The 24,719-nt window shown below is 37.7% G+C and overlaps 3 protein-coding genes and 1 non-coding gene across 7 annotated transcripts; 3 read left to right on the top strand and 1 right to left on the bottom strand.

Moving 5' to 3' along the window:
• The first annotated feature begins 598 nt into the window (after window positions 1–598).
• Window positions 599–4,457, top strand: LOC103952915 (GDP-mannose transporter GONST3). 4 transcript variants are annotated; one of them, XM_009364608.3, is made up of 6 exons: window positions 599–931; window positions 1,154–1,282; window positions 1,457–1,496; window positions 2,304–2,379; window positions 2,496–2,696; window positions 2,804–4,457. In XM_009364608.3, the coding sequence occupies exons 1-6, from the start codon at window positions 922–924 to the stop codon at window positions 3,905–3,907; spliced, it is 1,560 nt and encodes a 519-aa protein (XP_009362883.2). In that variant the 5' UTR covers window positions 599–921; the 3' UTR covers window positions 3,908–4,457. The 4 variants fall into 4 exon arrangements, with proteins under 4 accessions (XP_009362883.2, XP_048432783.1, XP_048432784.1 ...); XM_048576825.1 differs by lacking the exon at window positions 599–931 and having other exon boundaries at window positions 1,168–1,282; window positions 1,462–1,496; XM_048576826.1 differs by lacking the exons at window positions 1,154–1,282; window positions 1,457–1,496.
• A 518-nt stretch (window positions 4,458–4,975) lies between these two features.
• TRNAW-CCA lies at window positions 4,976–5,047 on the top strand. The gene has a single exon. It is a non-coding gene; the product is annotated as a tRNA-Trp (tRNA).
• Window positions 5,048–13,886: 8,839 nt separating this feature from the next.
• LOC103952913 (outer envelope pore protein 21B, chloroplastic) lies at window positions 13,887–16,315 on the bottom strand. The gene is given in 7 exon segments (XM_048576807.1): window positions 13,887–14,657; window positions 15,085–15,183; window positions 15,409–15,561; window positions 15,754–15,789; window positions 15,791–15,829; window positions 16,079–16,108; window positions 16,110–16,315. Coding segments are annotated over 7 exon segments (501 nt in total). The 5' UTR covers window positions 16,170–16,315; the 3' UTR covers window positions 13,887–14,573.
• Window positions 16,316–16,448: 133 nt separating this feature from the next.
• Window positions 16,449–20,634, top strand: LOC103952914 (dolichyl-diphosphooligosaccharide--protein glycosyltransferase subunit 1A-like). The gene is made up of 10 exons (XM_009364606.3): window positions 16,449–16,692; window positions 16,948–16,992; window positions 17,233–17,867; window positions 17,958–18,105; window positions 18,184–18,360; window positions 18,608–18,676; window positions 18,825–18,914; window positions 19,655–19,813; window positions 19,888–20,112; window positions 20,288–20,634. The coding sequence occupies exons 1-10, from the start codon at window positions 16,600–16,602 to the stop codon at window positions 20,477–20,479; spliced, it is 1,833 nt and encodes a 610-aa protein (XP_009362881.2). The 5' UTR covers window positions 16,449–16,599; the 3' UTR covers window positions 20,480–20,634.
• The last annotated feature ends 4,085 nt before the right edge of the window (window positions 20,635–24,719 follow it).

Raw genomic sequence — 24,719 nt, 5'->3', positions numbered from 1 at the left:
TTTGTATTTTTGGTTAGAGCACTCTTGTATGGTTGTATTGGTAGAACATCATGATCTGGTGGTCTTATTAGAGCACCTTAGTCTGGTGGTCTACTTAGAGCGCTATTGTTTGGTTGTCTCGGTTGAGCATCCTAAAGAAGTGGTTTATCACGTGCCATGGGTCTTCTTCATCCAACGAGGATCTAGTTCACAGTCAAAGGGTCTTCCTTCACAATGATGTCATGGCAAGAGTGGGACAAGGACCAGGTCTGGAGACCTGCATTAACGATACTATATATTAATTACACATTAAAAGGAAAGAAAAGTGGTATGGAGACCTGCATGAACAATACTCTATATTAATTATACATTAAAGGGAAAGGAAAGTGGTCTGGAGACCTACATTAACAATACTCTATATTAATTATACATTAAAAAGAAAGAAAAGTTTGAACTCATGACGTAGTATGTTAAGAAGAAATGTCCTAACCACAAGAATAATTCACCATTTAAAAATAATTTTACTTTACTATTTTAAAGTAAAGGGAAAAGATTCGAACACGATTGCATAGGTGGAGAAAAATAGTATAGAGACCAAAGAAGCAAATTTACCCTAAAAAAAAAAATTGGAAATTAGTAGTAATTGTCCGAAAAATGACCTTGAATCAAAGTTAGCAAAGAATGAGGAATGTATACCACTACCGTCGCTGTCCCGTTCTCCCTCAGATTCCCAATCATAAATCTACTCCTTGAGATTCAAAATCAAACCTAAAGCCTAGAGCCTAGAGGGCCCAAAAGCCATGGGAGCTGCTTATTCCTCACTTGTGCATTTCCTATAAACCCTAATCTCAATTTCCTATTCTTCAACTCAAATTAATTGTTTGTTTTTATTTTTCTTTCAAATTCAAACCCTTTGAATTTCCTTCTCTGCTACACGAACTTATGGGCACAGGTATCTCACATAAACCCTAACTAATTGTTGTTTTTCTACATACTCATTTTCTTTTGCTTCTTCGGGCATTTTAGATATTATACTTTGGTAATATTTAGTGGTTCTAATTGGATTAATTTTTTGCTTACTCCTGCTGTAATGTGTTTATGTGTGTATATGTGTGTGTGTGTGTGTGTCTGTGTGTGTATTTTTTTAATTTTGTTGATGAATTCCAATTTCCAGCTCGTAATTTGATGGAGGAAGAGAGAAAGAGGGGGAGGGAAATTACTTGGGATGATAAGGAGGTCTGCGGGCACTACTTGGTTTGTTTTTGCCCGTTCGATCTCTTCGCCAATACTCGAAGCGATCTAGGTGCATTGCTTTTAAATTTCATATTGAATTACACCTGTTTAACAGTCTATTTGGTTGATGAGAAAGAGCAAGCAAGAAATGTTTGAATCACGATTCGATTCCCAAATCATTTGCTTTTCGGATGTTGGGAGAGTATAACACATCACTAACAGCGAACTTTTGTTTATGAATCAGGACAGTGCCCTCAAATACATGACCCAAAGTTGAAAGAAAGGTGACTAACTGGACATTTTTTCTAGATTAGGATTTTTTTGTGGGAAATGTTTCTTGAGGTTTTCATGTTGCCGTACTTTGTACATCTAGATCCAATGCAATTAAAGGAATTGTGTTTTCTTTTTCCATCCTAAGTTAATTTGTTGTACTGGTTTTGCTACAAAAGCTCTATTTTATGCATAATTAACAGATTCATACATGTGGAATGAAAATTCAATATCGCAATACTTCAGCCATGGTATTCTAAGCTGCTGCTATAAGTTATCGGTATTTTTTATAGAATAGTTGATTGCCTATAAGGGAATAGAAATGTATCCATTCCATTTCAGCAAGTTAGCTTACTAAAATAGTTGCTTGCTGATGTTTCACATCCCAATATCTACTACTGTCTTTCTTTATTATTTTATCAAGGGTTTCTGTTCCTGGAGCTTGAACCCTTTTGCGAGCTTCTTATTTATTTCATTTTTGTTACGTGAAAATGTTGAAGAATAAATTTTTAACCATCTGGAAAATGGTATATAATTGCTTTCACTAAGCTTTTATGAGAGTATTTTGATTGTTTTGTTGAAACTCGAAGTTTAGATTTCAAAATCAGATCATCATCTGAGCTCATTACATATGCTTTGTTCCATTTTATCAGAAATTTACGAGCTTACTGTCTGCCTTTTCATCATAAATCCATCAGCTGCTGCCTTTTATTTCCCTTCAAGGCTCTTGTGGTTCCCCTCACCCTTTTTCTACTTGCTATTGGACTGATTATTTTTTTGTATTTTACTTCTAAGTGTGTCTTTTTATTTTGTGATTGTAGTTTTGAGAAGTCACCACAGCATGATGCATATGTTCCCAAGTTTGAAGCCGAACTTGCTCAGTTTTGTGAGATGTTGGTAAGTTGCACATCTTTCCATTGGGCTTGATGATCTAGAATTATTCACCTATATTTATGCTCAATGAAAATAAAATATTCACCTGTATTTCTTTGTCATATCTACTTGCATTACAGGTTATGGATTTGGATAGAAGAGTAAGGCGTGAGCGCGAACGCCGTCATCAGGAGGTGGAACCTGCTCTACCACATCCACTGTCAAGTGAAAAGTCTGAACATTTGTTTGTTCTGGAGGAAAAGTTAAAGAAGTTGCTTGAACAAGTGGAGGTCCTTGGTGAATCCAGCAAGATGGATGAAACTGAAGTGTCCATGAGAAAGGTGCTATTCTTGCCTGATGTTTATGTTAAGCATTTGTTTCTGAATTTTGCAAAAATATAAATGAAATAATGGTGTGGACTTACAAAGATGTTTTTATCCTACGATAGATGTCTAATAGAAATGGTGTGGAGAATCCTCAAGTTGGTCAGGGCCATCAGGCCCAGGGTGGTTCAAGTGACCCTACTCTCTTTGGTAATATCCAACCAAACTGGTATAGTGTCATACTCCAACAAATCTCAGTCTATGGTATAGCTGCTGGTTACTGCTTATCTGCCTCATTGCTTTCCATTATCAACAAATGGGCTGTCGTAAAATTTCCTTATCCTGGGGCACTAACTGCTTTACAGTATTTTACAAGTGCTATGGGGGTCCTTGTATGTGGCTGGCTTAAGTTGCTAGAACATGATTCGCTTGACCTTCTTACCATGTGGCGCTTCCTACCAGCAGCAATTATATTCTACCTCTCTCTCTTCACCAACAGTGAGCTCCTTCTTCATGCCAATGTCGACACTTTCATTGTCTTTCGTTCAGTTGTTCCAATCTTTGTTGCTATAGGAGAGACTCTCTTCTTGCACCAGCCATGGCCATCAATTAGGACATGGGCCTCACTTGCCACAATTTTTGGGGGAAGTGTGATTTATGTGCTTACAGATTACCAGTTCACAGTCACGGCTTATAGTTGGGCTCTAGCTTACTTGGTAAGCATGTCGATAGATTTTGTCTACATAAAGCATGTGGTAATGACCATCGGCTTAAATACATGGGGTCTTGTACTCTATAACAATCTCGAGGCTCTTCTACTGTTTCCAATTGAACTACTAGTAATGGGAGAATTGAAGAAGATTAAGCATGAAATCACTGATGAATCAGATTGGTATTCTTTTAATGTGCTTTTGCCAGTGGGGTTATCTTGTTTATTTGGTTTATCTATCTCTTTCTTTGGATTTTCTTGCCGAAGGGCAATTTCTGCAACTGGATTTACTGTTCTTGGTATAGTGAACAAGCTATTGACTGTTGTGATTAATCTGTTTATTTGGGACAAGCATTCAACCATTGTTGGTACAGTGGGGCTGTTAATATGTATGCTAGGCGGTGTTATGTATCAGCAATCTACAAGCAACAAGCCTAAGGTTGTGAATCAGGTAAAAGCACAAAAGATGGAGGAAGAACAACAAAAGTTAGTTGAGATGAACACCAGCTTAGAGCAATGAGAAATGGAACGTTGAATCTCGACGGGGAAAACTAGGAGAGGGAATTTTCAAGGTAATATTGTTATATACTTTGCTGCTTCTGGGTTTTAATTTTCTCCAGTCCAAATTTATTGGTTAGTAAGTCTCCCCCAGAGGCAACTTCTCATGGAGATGACGCAACTTTCGAGTTTCACAGAATGCCTGTGATGGATATGTGGATAAAGATAAGTATTGGGCCTGACAACTTGGAAAATTGAATTATTTGTTGGCCGGAAACTTGTGTACTGAAAAATTTAGTTCTGAAGTCGATTCTGCTACATTTATTCACCTTGGGAACACGCAGTCAGACGAAATTTTGCATTCTTTTCTTTTGTAAACTTGTATTCATCAGATAGTCTCAATAGAAATACCGTATTTTAACTGTGTACTTGTAGGCATTACGGGTGATAGTGTTGGTTTTTAATTTTCTTTAATTATGTGTAAAAGTTTTAGTATGAAGTTGGCAAAATTTGCCAATTTGTAATTGAGAGGGAATTTGTTTGTTATATTTCAGAATATGTTATTGTTTACATTTTTGGTTGCTGTTCTAGTTCTAGTAGATGAGCATTTTACTCCGAATTCATGGTCACATTTCAAATCTTCCTATATAGGATTAGCAAATTGTTATTGTTGCAAATTAGTTGAACTACCATATCCATAAAACTTGTGGATCTTGGTAAGTTATCTCATTAGGTGAAGGACATGCAATTAATGTTTTGTTCTAGTAATATCATTGTCTAATAAATGATCATCGTATGTATAAAAAGTAAGTTAACTATCTAATAAATGATTACCCATGTGGTGAAATGGCGATATAAGAGAATCTTTCCCATTAGGTGGATGGTTCTTGAGTTGGGGGTTAGTTGTTTGTTTGTATTATATAAATGGGTAAATAAAAATTTTGGAATGGAAGAACTGAAGTGGGCGGGAATGAGCAAATGGGAAAAATCAAACCGTTGTTCCAATAGTAAAAATAAAAAGCAAAAGATGAAGGCTTACTAGTCTTTTAACTTTGAATATGTTTGGTTAAGGTAGGCAGTACGCATGTATGGATCTGTGGCGCAATGGTAGCGCGTCTGACTCCAGATCAGAAGGTTGCGTGTTCGATTCACGTCAGGTTCAGTTTTTTTAGTGTTTTTCATTTTGCCTCTGCACCTTTTTGTCCAGCTAATTGGAACTTCGAACCAAGGAGTAGTATTGACATTTGTATATTGTTGATTTTAATCACTTTGTTGATCTTGTTTTATTGATAGTCTTCTGTGTTATGCAAACTTATAAGATAATTCTACGTAAATATATCTTTACTAATCTTTATCTCCAATATTAGAAGGTTAGAAGTCAAGTTTGGTGTGTCAAGATTTCACTAAAAAGTTTTGGACTAAAAAACTCCTTAAACAAAAAAATGTAAAAAAAAAAAAAAAAAAAAAAAAAAAAAAAAAAAAAAAAAAAAAAAAAAAGAAGAATTATGTTACTAAGGGTATTTGAGTCCAAACATCTCTAATCTCTAATATGAGAAAACCAGAAGTCAAGTTTCATGTCTCAAGACTTCACCATACATTTTTGAACTAAAAACCCATAAAACAAAAAAAACACAACCTTGTAAAAAAAACAATTATTATATTCCTAAGGGTATTTGAGTCCAAACAAATAACCCATAACTAAATATTCATTCACCAACGTGTTTTGGCAGTTAACACTTCTCACCTCAACACCCTACGACCATAACGAGATCGCGCTTCACCATGATCGTCCTTCTCCTTCATCCACGTTCTGCTTTGGTAGTTCACAAATCTCACCCCCCCCCCCATTTTATATGCGCAGGCAGTTGCTTAGTTGGCGTTGCTACCACACCGTTCTAGAGAAATCCTTGTACGCTGCATCTGTTGTCTCTCCTCCAAGCATGCAATCCTTTGCATCTTCTCTCTCCTCCACCTATGCCGCCTTCATTGCCATCTTCCCAATTTAAAAAACAAGGGTCTAATTTTGGGTTTTTTTTTTTTTTTTTTCATTAATTTAGAAAGGTGATTATCTTACGCAATGCCTGGTGATTGTGTGTGTTGATTTAGGACCATCTTTCAAACTAAAACTCTTTCCCCTTCATTTGATTAGATAGTGTGAGAAATAATTAGCCATACAATGCAAGCCACTCAAACTAAAATATAAAGACAGAGTCCGTCGACAGACTATTGTGTGTTGTTAAAAGAGATTGGGCATCTAGAGAGCTAGGGAAAATCCCCAAAATCCAATTTTGATTTTTCACCTTTTCATTTTCTTTGTTCTTTGTAGATTGGTGAATAAGGATTGGGACTACAATGACACACCCCGACCAGAGTTGAGGCATGTTGGCCGTCACCTGAAAGTGACATAACCAAAGGTGTAGGTGATGTAAAAATGTGAAAAAAATAAAATTGAAACTAGAACTTATTTAAACTAATAAAGTGGGTGCGCAGTAGTGGGTATAACCCATAGAATACAAATATTCAAAGCATAGGCAACAAAAGAGTGCAATCGGAACTAATTATAGTGCTTAATACACAACCAAGACAGGGTCCCTACATTTATTTAGATATGTCAGAATTCGCCGGAGTTTCTCGTATGCCTTAGAGAATTCGGCTGTCTAAGACCTGGAGGGGCGAAAAACAAAAGGGTGAGTGGGCACAAAGGCAAAGGTTTATAAAACACATCTATTTTCCGAACATACTAACCCCTCGCTGTAAATCATGTATAGTTTTCAGAAAATCATACTACGTATAAGTATGAAAACAACTGTAATTAACAATGATGACAGAAATGTGCCAAACTACGATATCTCAACAATAGCATAATGAAAACATGTTGCTCATCAATCTACACTAGCACACGAGTTCATGCAAATAGTTTCTAACATGAACATGACTGTGGCATAATGTATAAGTACGCTCTAGTGCTATAATCACGTGAAGACTAGCGATAATCGTGGTCACTATGAGTCGGAGTTGCCTAATACAACTTGTACGACAGGACTGACACCTACTTGGATCCAAGGCGAGTGTGCGGTGCATAGGTGAACATACACGTGAAAGACTAGCACTGGCCCTGGGCGAGCACTAACATCAGGGTGTAGCAATGATGAGAAGACTACATATATATAAACATGCCATAACCATTCAATAATTCTAGTTAACAATGTAAACTTACCTGTGCATCTCGTAGGATTGTTTTAGTGTTCCATAGCATTATAACATTTCTTATAGCATCTTTAATCATGGCATAATAGGCGTAATATCAATCTAAAAACAACAGTGGCATGATATGCATAAATCAATTCAAAAGCATTTGTGGAAACTATAAGGTTTATATATATACGAAAACAAAATGCCCACTCATTGGTACGTGGTTAGATCATAGCCTCCTAGCCTCGCTTGACCACGTACGTCCTCGAGATAATTTTGAGCTATATGTGAAATAACTAAACTAATAAATTAAATAGGACATATTCAAAAAAGCTAGGTAAGTAACATCCCACATCGCCCAGGGGAGTGGATCCTGTAAGCCTTATATGTATATTCTCATCTTTACCTAACACGAGGCCTTTTGGGAACTCACTGGCTTCGGGTTCCGTAGGAACTTCGAAGTTAAGCGAGTTCGGGCGAGAGCATTCCCAGGATGTGTGACCCACTAAGAAGTTCTTGTGTAAGTTTCCAGAAACAAAACCATGAAGGTGTGGTCAGGGCCCAAAGCGGACAATATCGTGCTATGGTGGAGTCGAGCCCAAGATGTGGTGGAGGCACGGGCCGAGATGTGATAATTTGGTATCAAAGTCAATACCTGGCCGGAAGTGTGCCGACGAGGACGTCGGGCCCCTAAGGGGGGTGGATTGTAACATCCCACATCGCCCAGGGGAGTGGATCTTGTAAGCTTTATATGTATATTCCCATCTCTACCTAGCACGAGGCCTTTTGGGAGCTCACTGGTTTCGGGTTCCATAGGAACTCCGAAGTTAAGTGAGTTCGGGCAAGAGCATTCCCAGGATGGGTGACCCACTGGGAAGTTCTTGTGTGAGTTCCCAGAAACAAAACAATGAGGGTGTGGTCGGGGCCCAAAGCGGACAATATCGTGCTACAGTGGAGTCGAGCCTGGGATGTGGTGAGGGCCCAGGCTGGGATGTGATAAGGTAAATCTCTCATACATTGCTCAAACGGAAGGTTTGAATATACAAAAATGATCTACACGAAGTCACGGACCTGTACATGTCAAGCACTTGCCACCCGAAGGCCGGATGCGCCCTCATGCGCCGCTTAGCCCACGGCCACACGCGCAGGCCACACACCTGACAGAGACTGACGGACGTTAGGAATATTCCATCAGAATTGACGGAATATTTCATTAAATAGTAACGAAGTTACCTGACGCCGTTAGAATATTCCGTCAACTTTGACGGAATATTATTCGTCTTCTTCAGTGAGCTTCTACCGGTCCGCCGCCGTCTGGTTTCGCCGGAAACTGGGAAAAATTTCAAAGCTTCATATCTTCTTCAATTCTTAACCATTTTTTTTGCACTTTATATGGAAATGAAGCTTATGAAGAGTAGAACAAGATTGTACCTTTCAAAAGTCCAAAAATAGATAGGAAATGGCCTGAAAATGCCTCAAAATTCTCAGCCTAAAACTGACTCCTCAAACTTGCTTGTTTTGACGTCAACTCGACCCCAAACCTAGTCTGGACCCTAGGAGTTGTGTAGAAGCTTCCCTATGTCCTAAAACCTTGTAACTTGGGTTGAAACTCGTCGGAGGAAAACTCACAGAGTCGGAGCTTCTGAGTTGGCGAGTCATAACTCGGTCATTTCACCATCGGCTAGTACGGCTGGGTTTGCGGGTTCGAGAGGAGTACAATAATGGTGTTTTTGAGTTCGATCTGCAAGTTTTGATGATGGTGAGTGTATAATGGTGTTTTTGAATTCAATCTGCAAGTTTTGATGATGGTGTGTGTGTATTGCAGAAGGGAGAGAGTCAAATGCGAAAGAGAGAGAGAAGGAGAAAAGAGACAGTGAAGGAGTAGTTTCTGATTAGGGGAGAGGTGTGAGGAAAGGTTTTGATTGGTTGTGAGGGTTTTAGGGAAAAATGAGTGAATGCGAGGGATTTGAGGGCAAACGGGACAGTTTTTAAAAGAAGAAAATGATAAGGTTTCTACCCACTGTTAATGTACTTTGACAGAGCGTAACTTTTTCGTTATAGCTCCAATTCGGGTCTAACTCGTGCTCACGCGTTCGTAACGACCGGTACTATTTAATTACACTACTAGGAAAATAAAATAAATGCTGAATACTACATCCACATCACATTGCCAACTAGGGCAGAAATGTCAATTTACACACTCGGGGAGAAATTACATAGAAAATTAGAGACGGGTCGTCACATACAAAGTGGAAGCTGTGGAAAATTATGTTTTGAAATTGGAGCTGTCTCGCCAGTGATTCGAGTGGGACAACTTCGATTTCGTTTACCAATTTTACCTGTTTGAATCAGTGGCGAGACAACTACGATTTAAAACGAAATTTTTTAGAGCTTCCACTTTGTAGTCCCAATCCTTATTCACAAATCTGCAAGGAAACAAAGAAAACGAAAAGAGTGAAAAATCAAAACTGGATTTGGATGATGGTCCTAAATCAACACACACAATCATTAGCCATTGCATAAGATAATCACCATTCCCAAATTAATGACAAACAAAAAAACCCAAAATTAAACCCTAGTTTTTAAATTAGGAAGTTGGGTACCTGGAGAAGATGGCAATGAAGGCGGCGTAGGTGGAGAAGAGAGAGAATATGCAGAGGATTGCATGCTTGGAGGAGAAACGAAAGATGCAACGTAGAAGAATTTCTCCAGAATGGTGTGGTAGCAGCGCCGACTGCAACTGTTTGCGCATATATATGGTGTTAGGTGTGAGATTTGTGAATTGCCAGAGCAGAATGTGGATGAATGAGACGGACGATCATGGTGAAGCACAATCTCGTTATGGTCGTAGGGTGTTGGGTGTTGGAGGGACATGTATTAACTGCCAAAACACGTTGGTGAATGAATATCTGGTTATTGGTTATTTGTTTGGTCTCAAATACCCTTAGGAGTATAATTCTTTTTTTTTTTTTTTTTTTTACAAGCTGCGTTTTTTTTGTTTTTTGTTCAAGGGGATTTTAGTCCAAAAATTTATGTTGAAGCCTTGAGACACCAAACTTGACTTTTGGCTCTCTAATATTAGAGATTTTCATTTTTGATTTCTGGGTAATTGAATGTTTGAAGCTTTTAATTTGTATAATTAGTTTTCATTAGATATCGGAGCTGTTGGATAGATAGTTAAGAAGAAGTTTGTATTTTCAATAAATGACAGTGGCTTTTATCAAAACTTGCAAGTTATTGGAAATGTTTACACATTGGTGACATGTTGAAACTTAACTACAAAGAACCAAGTTACATGACAAACATGGTTGGACAAAAGATATTAAATCACAATGAGACTTTATCCACTCTTTGACACAAAAGACTAAGGCACATTTCAATTGAAAGAATAAGGAATCTGAGCAAGAGTAGCATTCTGCCTTCATTGGATTATGATAATCCAAAGACTTGTATTGAATGCATTAAAGGAAAGATGGTTAATTCACATAAGAAGGATGCAACAAGGAGCAATGAATTGCTTGAGCTTATCCATATAGACATTTGTCACCTTTTCCCTACACCTACATATGATGGTTACAAGTATTTTATAACCTTCATAGATGATTACTCAAGATTTTGTTACTTAAAGTTATTTGAGAAGTCCAGTGCCCTAATGACTTTTCAAATTTCCAAAGATGACGTTGAAAACCAGTTGGACAAGAAGATTAAGGGAGTGAGGCCAGACAATAGAGGATAATACTATGGAAGGTGCACTGAACATGGTAGAAATCCTGGACCATTTGCACTCTACCTACAAAGTGAGGGGATTGTGGCTCAATACACTAATCCTGGAACTCCACAACAAAACAGGGTCTCAGAAAGGAAAAATTGAACATTGAAGGACATGGTAAGAAGCATGATGAGCACCACCAATTTGCCATTATTTATGTGGGGGCGATGCAATCAAAACTGCAAATTATATTTCAAATCAAGTGCCTAGCGAATAAGTGGCAGCAACACCATTTGAATTATGGAACAAGAGGAAGCCAAGCCCACAACACTTGAGAATTTGGGGATGCAAGGAAGAAGCTAGGGCCTACAATCCACAAAAGAGAAAGCTTGATCTTGAAACAGTAAGTTGTTACTTCATAGGATATTGAGAAAGAACCAAGGAGTACAAGTTCTATTGTCCAGACAATTCCATGAGTTTCATTGAAATTGGAAAGATTAAATTAATAGAGGAGATTGCAGTTGGTGTGACAAATAACGTGGTTTTGTCTTTTAGGAGAAAACATAAGACAATGTAGTGAGAACTTCAACTCCAACGACTGAGATGGAGCTTGGCAGTGTTCATTTGGACCAGGTTACTTCATCTGCAAGTTATAGTGTACAAATGGTGCATGTTGCTTCATCTGCAAGCAACAATGTACAAAATGAAATACCAAGAAAAAATAATGACATGATGGACAATCTAGTGCCATTCAATACATCAAATGAAGGTGTGCTCGTTCAAATTCTAGTCATTGAACAAGTTAAAAGCCAAGGGGAACCCATACTTGGGAAATCGACAAGAGTAAGGAAGCCTGCAATCTCATATCACTTTGTACTATATTTGAGTAAGGCTGACATCAACATTGGTGAGCCATCACAACTTTCAAGAAAACAGTGAATAACTTACAACATGAAGAAAGGATGAAATCCATAGAATCTGAGCTTAAATCCATGAAAGAAAATGGAGTGTAGGAACTTAAAGTATTGCAGAAGGATGCAAACCAATTGGATGCAAATGGGTGTTCAAAACAAAGAGACATTCAAATGGCTGAAATAGAAAGGTTCAAAGCTAGACTTGCGGTCAAGGGATATACTCAACAAGAAGGAGTGGACTACGTAGAAACATTCTCACCTGTTTCAACAAAGGACTCATTCATATTTGTTATGGCATTAGTGGCTCATTATGACTTATTTCTACATCAGATGTATGTTAAGACTACATTTTTTAATGGCAATCTTGAAGAAGAGATTTACATGAAACAACCTAAGGGATTCACTAAAGAATTAGAGAAGGATTTAGTATGCAGACTCAAGAAATCAATTTATGGTTTGTAACAGGCTTCAAGACAGTGGTACTTAAGATTTGATGAAGTCATACAATCACATGGTTTCCTTGAAAACTCAGAAGATAAATGCATCTATCTCAAGTCCAATGTGAGACATATCATCCTAGTCCTCTATGTGGATGATATTTTGATTGCTAGCACATATGACACTGCCGCAAGAGACAAGGCTCATACTCTCTAACAACGTTGAAATGAAAGACATCGGAGAAGCTTCATCTGTACTGGGAATTTAAATCACTCGTGATAAAAAGAGAGGCTTACATGGTCTTTCACTAATTGGCTACATTGAGAAAATTCTCAAAAGGTTTAACATGTCAACTTGTACTAGCAGTGAAGTACCAGTCACAAAGGGTGACAAACTGAAACAACAATGTCCTAAAACTGAGATTGAAAAGACATACATGAGTGACAAACAATATGCATCAATTGTAGGCGGCATGATATATGCACAAGCATGTACTTGACTTGACATTGCTTTTGTCTTGAGCTAGGAAGATATCAATCCAATCCTAGACAAGCTCATTTGATAGCGGCAAAGAAAGTGATGAGGTACCTTGAGAAACAAAGGACTACGAGTTAGTTTACAGAAGAAGAAAGAGCTTGAGTTTGCAGGATGTCACGATTCACTTAAGTCAAATTCTAGCTACATATTTATGATGGCAAGGGAGCTATCTCATTGAAAATTATGAAACAAAAGAACATTCCAACCTCCACTGATGGCTGAGTATAAGGCATGTTTCGAGGCTACCTCTCATCAAGCTGTATGGATAGGAAAATTTATAGAAGGAATTAGGGTTCTAGATATCATTAAAAGGCCATTATAGATTCTTTCTGACAATAGTGCTACAGTTTTCTATTCTAAGAACAACAAGAGGTCTTTAGGAACCAAGCACATGCATATCAAGTACAGATTGGTCAGGGAAAAGGTCAAGACATTGACATTGGTTCATTATTTATGGAATTAATTTCGAGCTTTGATATGCTGAGTTAGTGGGAGTATGAAATGGTTATAGTTTGAGTTAAATAAGTACGCTAGTTTTCTCACAGAACCTTGAGTTGTAGTTTGTTTCTAAATGGTTTGAATTCATGCATTTGTCTTCATTGTTAGTCATTTTTGTCTAGTTTTAATTCCATGTCTTGTTTGGTGAATATATCTATTTTTGCCTTAAGTCATATTTACCAATGTTTGTTTATGTTGCAGATTGTGTATAATCATTCACTGAATGATGACAGCTTGTATTGGCAAGCATATAGGCTTTGAAGAGGAATCAAGTGTGATTTTTACGTTACAATATGGAGGACCTGAGATGATATAAAGGAAGACGTATTTAGGTTGAGTTTCATCTCTTGATCATAATTTGACGGAATTTCATGTGAATGAGGATCTTAACATGTGTGATTATGAACCTTCTGGGTTGTGTCAATCCAACCCTACAACCTTGTTAGTTCCATGTTAAAAAATGCATTTGACAGGAACTTGGATTTAGAACAGGATGCAATCACAATTACATGGCCGTTAAAGTGACATAGTCTTCAATCTCGAGTATAAACATAGACATTATATTTGTGGACTAAGTGAGAGAATGTTGAATTTATCAAAAATAAATCAACCTCAAATGGTCTACAACATATAATAGGAATGTAATATTAAAGATTAATGTAGATTGTGAATTGATCTCCTAAGATATCAATCTTATATTAGGTGTTTTATAATACAGTAAGAGTGATAGTCCTTGATTTTATGTGAAAATGATACCTTAGTTAGAGGCTAAGAAAGTGGGATTAGGTTTCCTGTATGAACGGAAACCCTAGCCCATATCTTGTATAAATATCGGTCCCTGCAAGCCCTGAAACTAAAACAACTGAGGCTTCCCAAAGTCATTGTTACACGGTTAGGAGTTTGTAGAATACTTGGTATTCCTCCAGAACTTCCTCTCGACTTCAACTGCATCCATGGCTTCTGGGCCTTCAACAGGTTAGAGTTTCATCCTTGTGCTCTGTGTTTTAACTGTACAACCATTCAAAGCTAACATTTCCGATATAGGACAACTCCACATCCTTACACCATCTGTTCAAAAAATGTCTCAAAAGAAGCAGCTCGCATTTTAGATGTCGCGGATGTGCTCTTGCCCAATATGCCCCAAATATAATTCGCATTATCCTCTGCTTTTACCTCTGCCTCAAGACACTTGAACTTTCAGCTACCATTGTATGGTAGAAGCTATGGATACAAAAAATATAAGCCAAAAGAATCAAACAATGGACCACTAAATGTTCCACTTAAAATTTTCACTATTTAGTTTTAGCACAATTGCCTGTCAATTATAAGTAAAATACAGCACAACAATGTTTGCAGCACCAAATCTGACCCACAAAATAAGTAGTTCAAATTCCCCCTATTCACAAGTCAAACCTCACACTCCATTTTCCATTACCATTGGCATTGAATGTCCAATTGTTTTCCCTGATCTGCATATATGGAATCTGAAAAAGGCGGAAAAAACAACAAATACGCAGTGGAACATTCAATGTGACCTTTAATTACAATTTACAAGGATAAGATTCAAAACTGGATCTGAGTCTTTGACAAACAATAGCATAATTAGTTAAATTCATCTAAGCTAGTGGGAGGGAGATTCGATTTGGGAACTGAGTTTGATCAAATAACTCCAATATTTCATTTAGTCCACCAAAAGTGGAATACAAAGAGAAGATGTATACTAATCTTATAGCACAAAAGTAAAATTCTTTGTTGTTGTGTTATGATATTAGTAATTATGCATTCAAGAGAATTTTATTTACAAAACAAGAAGATATTGTTGGATGTATGATTTCAAATGAAATGATTCCGACAACGTAAAACAAGACTGGAACAACAAGTCATAATCAAGATTGAGCTAAGCAACAATACCTAGTCCAACAAGTCATAACCAAGTTTGAGCCTGACATCTTGGTCCTTTTGAAAGTTCAAAATGCTCCATGAAAATTCAGCAGCTCCTGTGGAGTTTCTCTGTGGAAGAATTACAGTCAACGTAAACATACAAAGGTTCTAACTTCTAACTTTACAAAGGAATAACAAACACACTCGAGAGCAAAGATAGAGAATAGATAGCGTATATTTTATTTTGCCGGTCTCAAGAGAGCGCATGTTTTGATTCAGCAACCATATAAGGAAGGGGCACAACCGCACAAGTGTTTTCAAAGGTCAAAATAAAACAATTGACATCGTACCAACCTCTTTAAATTCTTTGTCAAGATTACATCTTCCCTTAACATTGAAGCTTAACAGGCCATCTATTGTCACGGGGAACGACTTCTTCCCACGGACAGTGTAGTGCAGTTTCTCACGCTTATCATATTGCAGTCCAACTCCAAGGCTTGCTGAAAACTACAATTGATTTCCATGGTCGTTACCATGCTCATCAATTATTAATGATAAAAAAAAAAAAAGAACGCATCCATGTTAGCCTAGAGTGGCCATAAATTGCACAAAATCGAAAATTCTATTTGATTGTTCTTGAGCTGCAAACATAAATAAATTGTTGTAAGGACAACTTAGATATTGGAAAAATCGACATACATCGGGGTAGAAGCGCCTCACAACGGCTCTAAAAAAAAGTGGGAACTCCAATTCTAGTATCTAGTTCTCCATGAACCTAACACGCATACAGAAAAAAAAATTCAAGAATTTGAGCATTGAACTGAAGTCCCCAACATTCCAGTACAACTCCAATGGCTATAGACTGAGAAAGTTATCATGGTTTGGAAGCACGAAAATTTACTGATATTCACTTACCACAGAGAAAAGGCAATAAATTTCAACAGCAATCAACCAAGAAAGAAAAACAGGGAGAGATTAAAAATTGAAGAAAATCTGGAGAAGAGAGGAAGAAAGGGCACCTCACCTGCAAGTGAGTTTTGCAATAGAGGGGGAGCCTTTTGCTTGGCGTGGATTCTTAAGGCTTTGGCATCGCCGTATCTCAGGGAGGTCTCCATTTCACCACCGAAACCCGAAACCCGAAACCCGAAACCCAAAACCCTAGCTGGATATGGCGGAGAAGAGAGAGAGAGAGAGAGTCACCTGCTTTTACACTAGTCTCCCAACTGGTCCTTTTCGTTATCTTGGGAGTTGGGAGTTGGGAGAGAAGACCATCACGTGCGTTTTTCGCTTCAACAATCCAATCAGCGACTGCATGTCAAGTTCAGCACGTGCCCTGCTTAAAACTGAGCCAGTTGGGCCTTGTGGAAGTGGGTCGAGTTCTCTGGCACTCACTGTAACTGGTTCGAGGATTTCTTCATCCTATAGTCTCGGTAGTCTCGGAGACACGACGCCGTCGTTTCGAGACTGAAGAGACCCAAAACCTCTGAGAAGAGCTGCTGCATTTGCTTTTGCTATTTGCTACACGAGTGAGAGAGAGAGAAAGAGATGGGTTTGAGAGTGGATGTGTTTCTGGTGGTACTCTTCGTCGTGTGGGCGCCTGTGCTGTCGGATCTGGTCGTCTCCAAGGTTGACCGACGCGTAAGTCTCCCTCCCCTCCCCACTTTTCTCTGTAATTCACTCACATTGTTTCTGCTTTCCATGATTCCCCGACTCCATGAATTGGGTTGTTTGAGATCTCCATCTTCTCATTTTATTGTTTCATGATTCAGAATCGAAAATTCTAGTTTCATTCATCAAAAGTTTGTTACTTTTTTTTATTTTAAAGATTGCATTTGGTGTTCATTCATGTTTGCTCTCTGATTGTTTTTTGGTTGGTTGGTTGGCTGGTTGCAGATTGATTTGACATCACAAATTGCCCGCATCACTTCCACACTGAAGGTGCCCCATTACTACCCTTTTCATTCATTGAATTGTTAATATTGATTCCTTGTTCTTAAATTTATTTGATACTCAATAAGAAATTAGTTTCTCAGATTTTGAATTCTCGATTTCACGGGTGGTAAGAATCCTTACAAGAATGCATGGAAAAGTTATCACCGTTTGAAAATAAAAATAAATAAGAAACCATTGAAATCTGTATATCTTGAATTTGAATTGTGTTCCGTTCATGCTCTGCAGGTGGTGAACGAGGGAAGCAGTTTGGTTTCAGAACTTCTGTTGGCCTTTCCTGAGAGTCAGGCAAAACATTTGGCACATCTGGAGGCAACCCCCAACGCAGGCAAAGGAAAAGCGAAAGGTTCTAGTATTAGTTACCCTGTTCAAAATGTTCACCCGAATGACATGCCCCCTGCTTTGATTTTTTATTCCGTTTCTTTACCAAAGGGACTGGGGAAGGGGGACAGCTTCACTTTTGATGTATTGGCTGTTTTCACACGTGCATTGAAACCGTTTCCAGAGAAAATTACTCAGGCTGACATTCAACTGCTAGTGTTTCAGGAAAGCGCATACTATCTCTCTCCTTATGCAGTCAAGGTGCAAACACTCAGTGTTAAATTGCCTGATGCGAGAATTGAATCTTATACAAAATTAGAAAATACAAAGAGTGTTGGTTCAGAGATCAAATACGGTCCTTATGAGAATCTTTCTCCCCTTTCATACTCACCTATAGTTGTTCATTTTGAGAGCAATCAACCCTTTGCCGTCGCTGAAGAGTTGGTGCGAGAAATAGAGATTTCCCATTGGGGTAATATTCAAGTAACAGAGCACTACAAGCTTGTCCATGGAGGTGCTCAAAGCAAGGGAGAATTTTCAAGGTCTTTTTTTTTCTTTTTATTTGTCTTGTTGGTCATTTGGTGCTATGCTATTAGGAGCTTAAATTTAATTTCCGCTTGTTTCTTCTGCAGGCTTGATTATCAAGCCAGACCTCATGTCAACGGTCAATCTGCCATTAGACGTCTTGTTGCAAAATTGCCACCGAGAGCTCATTCTGTTTACTATAGGGATGAAATAGGCAATGTTTCAACATCTAACTTATGGAGTGATTCTAAGAAGGTAATTTTTTTACTTTGCGTGGACTGATATTCCCAGTTGTTATTCCTGATTTTTCTCAACTTGTATATATGATTGCAGACGGAACTGGAAATCGAACCTAGATATCCTATGTTTGGTGGTTGGAGAACTGCTTTTACCATCGGGTATGGCTTGCCACTTCATGATTTTCTGTTTGAATCAGATGGACAACGTGTCCTTAATATCACTTTTGGTTGCCCCGTGAATGAGGTGGTCATTGACACCCTCATTGTGAAGGTTGGTAATGTGATGATTTATCGATACTATTTCCTTTGATCCGTTAATTCTTTTTTCTTCAACTTTTTTGTTGGCTACTTATTTGTTAGATTGTCATACTGAGTTGTTTTCGTATAACTTCCTTCTATTGTGTAGGATGTGTTATATCAGCAGGAATGTTTAAAAAGCATGAATTGGAGTCAGATTATTTGAAAAGAATTCATTTCCTGTATTTTTTTTTTTTAAATTTTTTGACTGTAAACTGCAGGTTGTTCTACCCGAGGGTTCCAGAGATATATCTGTATCTGCTCCATTTCCTCTGAAACAAGGGCGAGAGGTATTATACACCAAGTTATATTTAATTATTTCTCTTTTCCCTCTTCTCTTTTTTTTATTTTTTATTTTTTATTTTATTTTTTATTTATTTATTTTGAAAAAGCTTCACTTTTCCTTTTGTTAATTAAATATGTGTACGAATCTTACAGACAAAATTTTCCCACTTGGATCTTGTTGGAAGGCCAGTGGTTGTACTGGAAAAGACTAATGCTGTGCCCGAGCATAATCAGAAATTCCAGGTAACAATTACATTTTCTCATATAACATGAGATGGCTGTGAGAATATTAAATTAGTTTCTAATGTTAAAATAACACATTTACTTAGTTCTAATGTTGGTTAATGTTTTCAAAACCAACTTACATTTCTAGTGATCTATAGAAAACGAGACACTTCGATGTTAAAGCTTCCAGTTTTGCTTAAATGAGAAAAAGGATTTTAGTTTATAGTTGCTTGCAAGTGTCTATTAATCTTTTTAGTGTATCAGACGGGTATGTTTTCTGACAAACTTTCTACTTCATCGTATTCAAACTATTTTCTGTTTTAGGTGCCTAATTGTCTTTCCCCTTTCTTTAGTAATTGTAGTGTAGAATCAATCATCATACTGATACTTAAATATTTATCTATATATAGAAGTAGTGAAAATAACATGTTGGGCAGCGGCCCTGTTGGCTGCCATTTATTGTGTCATCTTCCGTCTTTTCACTCTTTATCCGACTACTATTGTTTTGAGGTTCCTATTGATATTTCATTTCCATGAATGTTGAGATATTAATTCACTGATTTCGTAATTTTTGCATGATGTATTAAGTTTGATTCAATTAATACTAATTTTCATGGCTTCTTTTCTAATAATCAAGATTGAAGCGAATCTCCTTACATGTGCTATGACAATGGACGCCTTTTCACATGGTTTCTGTTCCCCGGTTATACCATATTGTCCTCAATTTTGTCATAGCTTTTAGTATGTTCCATTTGCAGGTCTTTTACAAATTCAACAGCCTGGCAATGCTGACTGAGCCCTTGATGTTGATTTCTGGATTTTTCTTCCTTTTCGTTGCTGGCATTGTATACATGCATGTGGACATGTCAATCTCCAAATCTTCTCCATCTTATTTGGCCAAACTGCAGTGGGATGAAGTAAGATTTTGTCTTGTATTTTTCTTTCTTAAATAATTTACGATAAGAAAACAGTAATTACTGTCTTGTTCTAGGTGCAAGCAGCAATTCAGAAGATCCAAAATATCATCAACCGATGCCTCCTGATACATGATAAGCTGGAAGCATCATTACGTGATCTTTCACGGACAGGAGATGTCCAAGCTTGTAAAGCAGCTAGGAAAGCAGCTGATGGTTCGTTGAAAGAGCTTTCAAAAGAGATGAAGCCCTTGTTGGCATTCTTGCAATCTTCTCAGCAGGCTGCTCATATACTGCCCAAGGTTGGCTGGCCTTTTAGTTGGAATTATATTATCTTTTTGTTTATGTACTGCCAACCACTGAATTAATTGGAATTCTTGTCGATACACCAGGTTTGCATGGCATGCGGAATGTTATCACAGTATTATTGCCGTGCATCTTTTAATTATTGCATTTATTATGCGGTTGTTTATACAGGTGGAGGAGCTAGTGGTGAAGGAGAAAGATTTAGAAGAAAGGTTAATGGTTAAACACTCTACAGTTGTGGATTGCTATGAGAAGAAGTATGGCGGAAGAGAAATCGAGAACCGGGTTGCTTCACATCTGCAAAAAATTACTGCCTTGAGGCAGGAGGTTGACGATCTTCTCGAGTTTATTGACGAGATATAAGAAATAGGCATATTGCGTTTGTTATAATATTTTCTGGAAGTTAAAAGTGAGTTAAATAGAAGATTAGTTGCTTCTGGGGGTTTTGAAAATGCACTGTATTAACTTTAACTTGATCATGTTTATTCGCATAAATGATTAATTTCATTCATAAGTTAGAGCATGAATTATTAGGTACGATAAAGTTCAAACTAAGTTGTTCTGTGAGGAGATCGATTGAGCTCAATTTTGACGGATGAAGAATTCTTTGTATTATATACTGAACTCATTCAAACGATTTTTCAAAGTGATCGTCACAAATATGTTGTGTTAGCATTTTAACCAAACGAGTAAGTTTTCCATCAATTGAGTCTGATTCGTCCAGATTACATACAGACAATGCAGATACCACTGATATAAGTCATTGAACTTTATGAAAATGGCGGTTTCTTCTCCCACAGAAACCTGAAGAGGCGGGAGATGGTCGAGCGAAAGTTAACTACAGTAATCAACCTATGCTAGGCTCGCTTTCCGTAAGGCGGAATTACTTTGCCCAAGCTCCAGATTTAGCTCAAATGTTGCACCAGGCTGCAGATTTGTGTGGAAAACATTCATGGTGAAAATTCCATAGCGTATGCTTAACATATTTGTTATGTACAGCAAGTGACTTGCACACATACGTAGCTTCTATGAGCTAGCCAGTACACGTTGTTGTTAGTGTTTTGGATAGTTTTGAGCTAGATTTCAAGATGAATTTGTAATCAAATCAATCAGTAATTGAGCTGACATTGAAGAAGGTATTACAGAGATGAGATTCACATAGAAATGGAGTTCATAGCTCCTCAAACCTTCATTCAATCCACAAAACTCGGCTACAAACAAGGTATTATAGCCGTTGCAAACCCACCAAAGCATCGAGACTACGATCACGTGTGGCACACATGCATTCATTTAACTCTTAACAAACTAGACACATGTCAAGTTATACACAATTAAGATGTTATAACCTTGATCGTTCATTACAAGTTCATAACCTTCAACTACAAACAAACACTTAGCTAAAATTCAAACTTCTTCTCCTTCTTCAACATAGCTGTTGCATCAGTGACATGATCTAGCTGCCATGCTTATGTTCCAACACTCCCTTCTAAGCTGGTAGCTGGTTTGACTCCAAGTTTCTCCCTGAGCATACAAAATCCATCTTTAGGCAATGCCTTGGTGAAAATATCAGCAGGTTGATCCTCTGACTTGCAATAAATCAAGTTGATGATGGTTGACTGCAAAGCTTCTCTGATGTAGTGGTATCTCGTTCCAATGTGTTTTGTTCTTTGATGAAACACATGATTCCTTGTCATAGCAATGGCTGATGTGTTATCATAGTAGAGAGGAGTGGCTTCAATTTGTTCTTCACTAAAGTCTTGAAGTACAAATCTCAACCAAACTGCTTGAGTTATTGCTTTAGTAGCACTCATGTATTTCACCTCAGCAATTGACAATGTTACACTATGTTGTTTGACTGAAGCCCAAGAGAAAGATCCACTTCTAAATGAGAAAGCATACCCTGATGTGCTTTTCATGTCAGTTTCATCTCCACTCTAATCACTGTTACAATAGCCTATTAGGATTGATTCCTTCCCTTTCTTATACTGAATCCCATAGTCTAATGTGCCTTAAATGTATCTTAGATCCCTCTTGGATGCTCCCGAGTGTTTCTTGGTTGGACCATGCATGAATCTAGCAAGTAGGCTAGTTGCATACATGATATCAGGTCTAGTGACAGTTAAATACAAAAGACTCCCAACCAATTGCCTTTACACATTCTCATCTGTTTTCACACATTCATCATCCTTCTTAAGTTTGTCATTGACAACCAATGTAGTACTAACAGGCTTGTAGTCTTTCAATCCAAACTTTTGCAGTAAAGTAATAGCATATTTTCTTTGGTTAATGAAGATTCCACTCTCAGATTGCAAGATTCCCATTCCAAGGAAATTATACAAAAGACCCAAATCTGTCATTTCATATCTCCTCATCATGTCTTGTTTGAACTCATTTAGCAATTCATTGTTGCTGTGCTTTAAATGGAGCCAATACAAAACAATATAATACACAATTCCAGGGTTGGTGGAGGGGAGGAGGAGGAAGAAGATAGCCTTGGACTCTGTCTCTGTTTATTTGCAGGGATTTTTAAAGTAAACAGTTTCTGTAAGTTTCAAGCTCCAACTTACTTGCAAGGCTGTAAGACTTTATCTCTATAACTTTGAATGTGCTGGCGAGAGGTGACCCAAATTTTACTTTAATTAATTCATACGAAATTATACTTTATGTTGGAATCCTATTAGATTAGAAATGTGATTGTGTAAATCCTAACATATCTAGGATATCCTTATGGGATTCTACCATATCTTTAGACTAGATATTATCCTATTAGAGTTGTAATCCTAATTAAGTTATAATTCACTTGTCACTTGGCCCGCCGCCAATTGAAGCTAATAAGACCCGCATGTTATTATTTTTGCTTCCACGATCGACCTCGTTTGGTCCCGATCTATTGAGTTAATTAAAAGTGACCAGTAATCCATTAATCTAACAAGAAATCCAAAATTATTGACTTGAAGATCACTTTTGGACATTAACGATTCAATAATTTATTTTTCTTCTTTGAACCGTTGACATCCTTTCGTAGTCTCGAAGCCCTCACATTTGAGTTCCCGAAGCAACTCAAATCCACTACACTTAAATCAGCATATTGTGTTATGTGTTCTTGCAGGAACCTCTCTTTTATGAACTAACCGTTCGTAAACTAAATTTAACCCGTAGTTTCAAATATAGTGCCTTTGAAACCCGAAGTTTTCTTAAAACAATACACCCATGAAAACCCGACGTTTTTCATGAAAACCATGTCTTAGAACTCGAATGTTCTAACTTTGATGGTTAAGGATGATTCATTCCCATAGAACCAATCATAATCTTGTTCCCTCCAATTCAGTGGATTGTCGAACCATCACAAGTTCGATTTCCCTTATTTGGACGTTTCTATCAGAAACCACTTTATGTGGATACAGGACGTGAATCTCCACTTGACTATCAAGAAGCTGAGAAATGGAAGTTTACCAAATTCTTGAATCTGATTACTATCACACTTGTGAGAGAAAGGTACCTCAACAATTCAGATAGGAGGTACCAAACAATATAGACCCTGTTTCGGCTGAAGTTTACCGAATGGTGGTGCCTTGCTTCGACAAGGATGCACCGAAGGGCATGCTCTGCTCTGGCAGAGATGCATCGAACGGTATTGCTCTGCTTCAACAGAGGCCTACTGAATAGACCTCTTCAGTTTCGACTGGAGCCTACCAAACCCAAGTCTAGGCATGTCCCTCTCACAACCTAATTTTGAGTTTGTATTTACAACATATGGTAGAATCAGGGCCTGTCAAGGTGTGGCATCATGCCCAAAGCATGATCCTTGGCACCTAAGACCTAAAACTTCAAGAATAAGGGATAATATTTCCAAACCTTAACCCTGCAGAATCTACTTCTGTCTTGATGGAATAGATCATTGGTTATGCACATGTTCGTGCCCTTACCAATGCCATTGAGGAGTACCATTCTCGTAGTCAATATGTGAGACTAATTTTGCTCCACCAAACATCGTTGGAAGAGCAGAATTTTGACATGGATGGCCTTGTTGGCCGAATCCCCTTAGCAAACCATTTACTTTGTGAACAATTTTTTTTTTTTTTATGTTCTTGGATTCACATTTGGTGTTTGTTTTAGTTATGGATAATCTTATTGATATTGCCCTCGAATATGAGTTAATTGAATCACGTTTCTTAAAACATGTGACCGAATTCAATTAAATATGTGATTAGGTATGAATGTGGGAAAGTTAGTTGTCTGGATGAATGCAATACTACGCACACTAACTTTATATGTAAATCACATCTCTAGCAAAGACTTCAGGTCTATCCAACCTGATTAAGAGCATTGGAATGCTTCTCGTTGTATGAAAGGTACTAAATTACCATTTTAGAGACATTATATTCTCTTCATTTTGGAAGAACGTCATTAAGCATTAAGGATATTCGAGATGACAATGATCATGAATAAAACCACTGATGGAAAATAGAGTGAAATATCTTTGCACCGCCTCAAAAAATGAGCCCAAAGCTTCATTTTAGGGCCAATAGGCTACCTCTCGATCAGGATACACCACATGTGGTCGGCCTAGAGCTTGGTGATTCGAGCAGTTTACTTGCCTTGG

This window comes from the organism of the source record quoted next, unplaced genomic scaffold (genome assembly GCF_019419815.1).
Source record: "Pyrus x bretschneideri cultivar Hongxiangsu unplaced genomic scaffold, Pyrus_bretschneideri_v1 Contig91, whole genome shotgun sequence".
Taxonomy (NCBI): Eukaryota; Viridiplantae; Streptophyta; class Magnoliopsida; order Rosales; family Rosaceae; genus Pyrus; species Pyrus x bretschneideri.
This window is presented reverse-complemented; position numbering and strand designations above follow the sequence as displayed.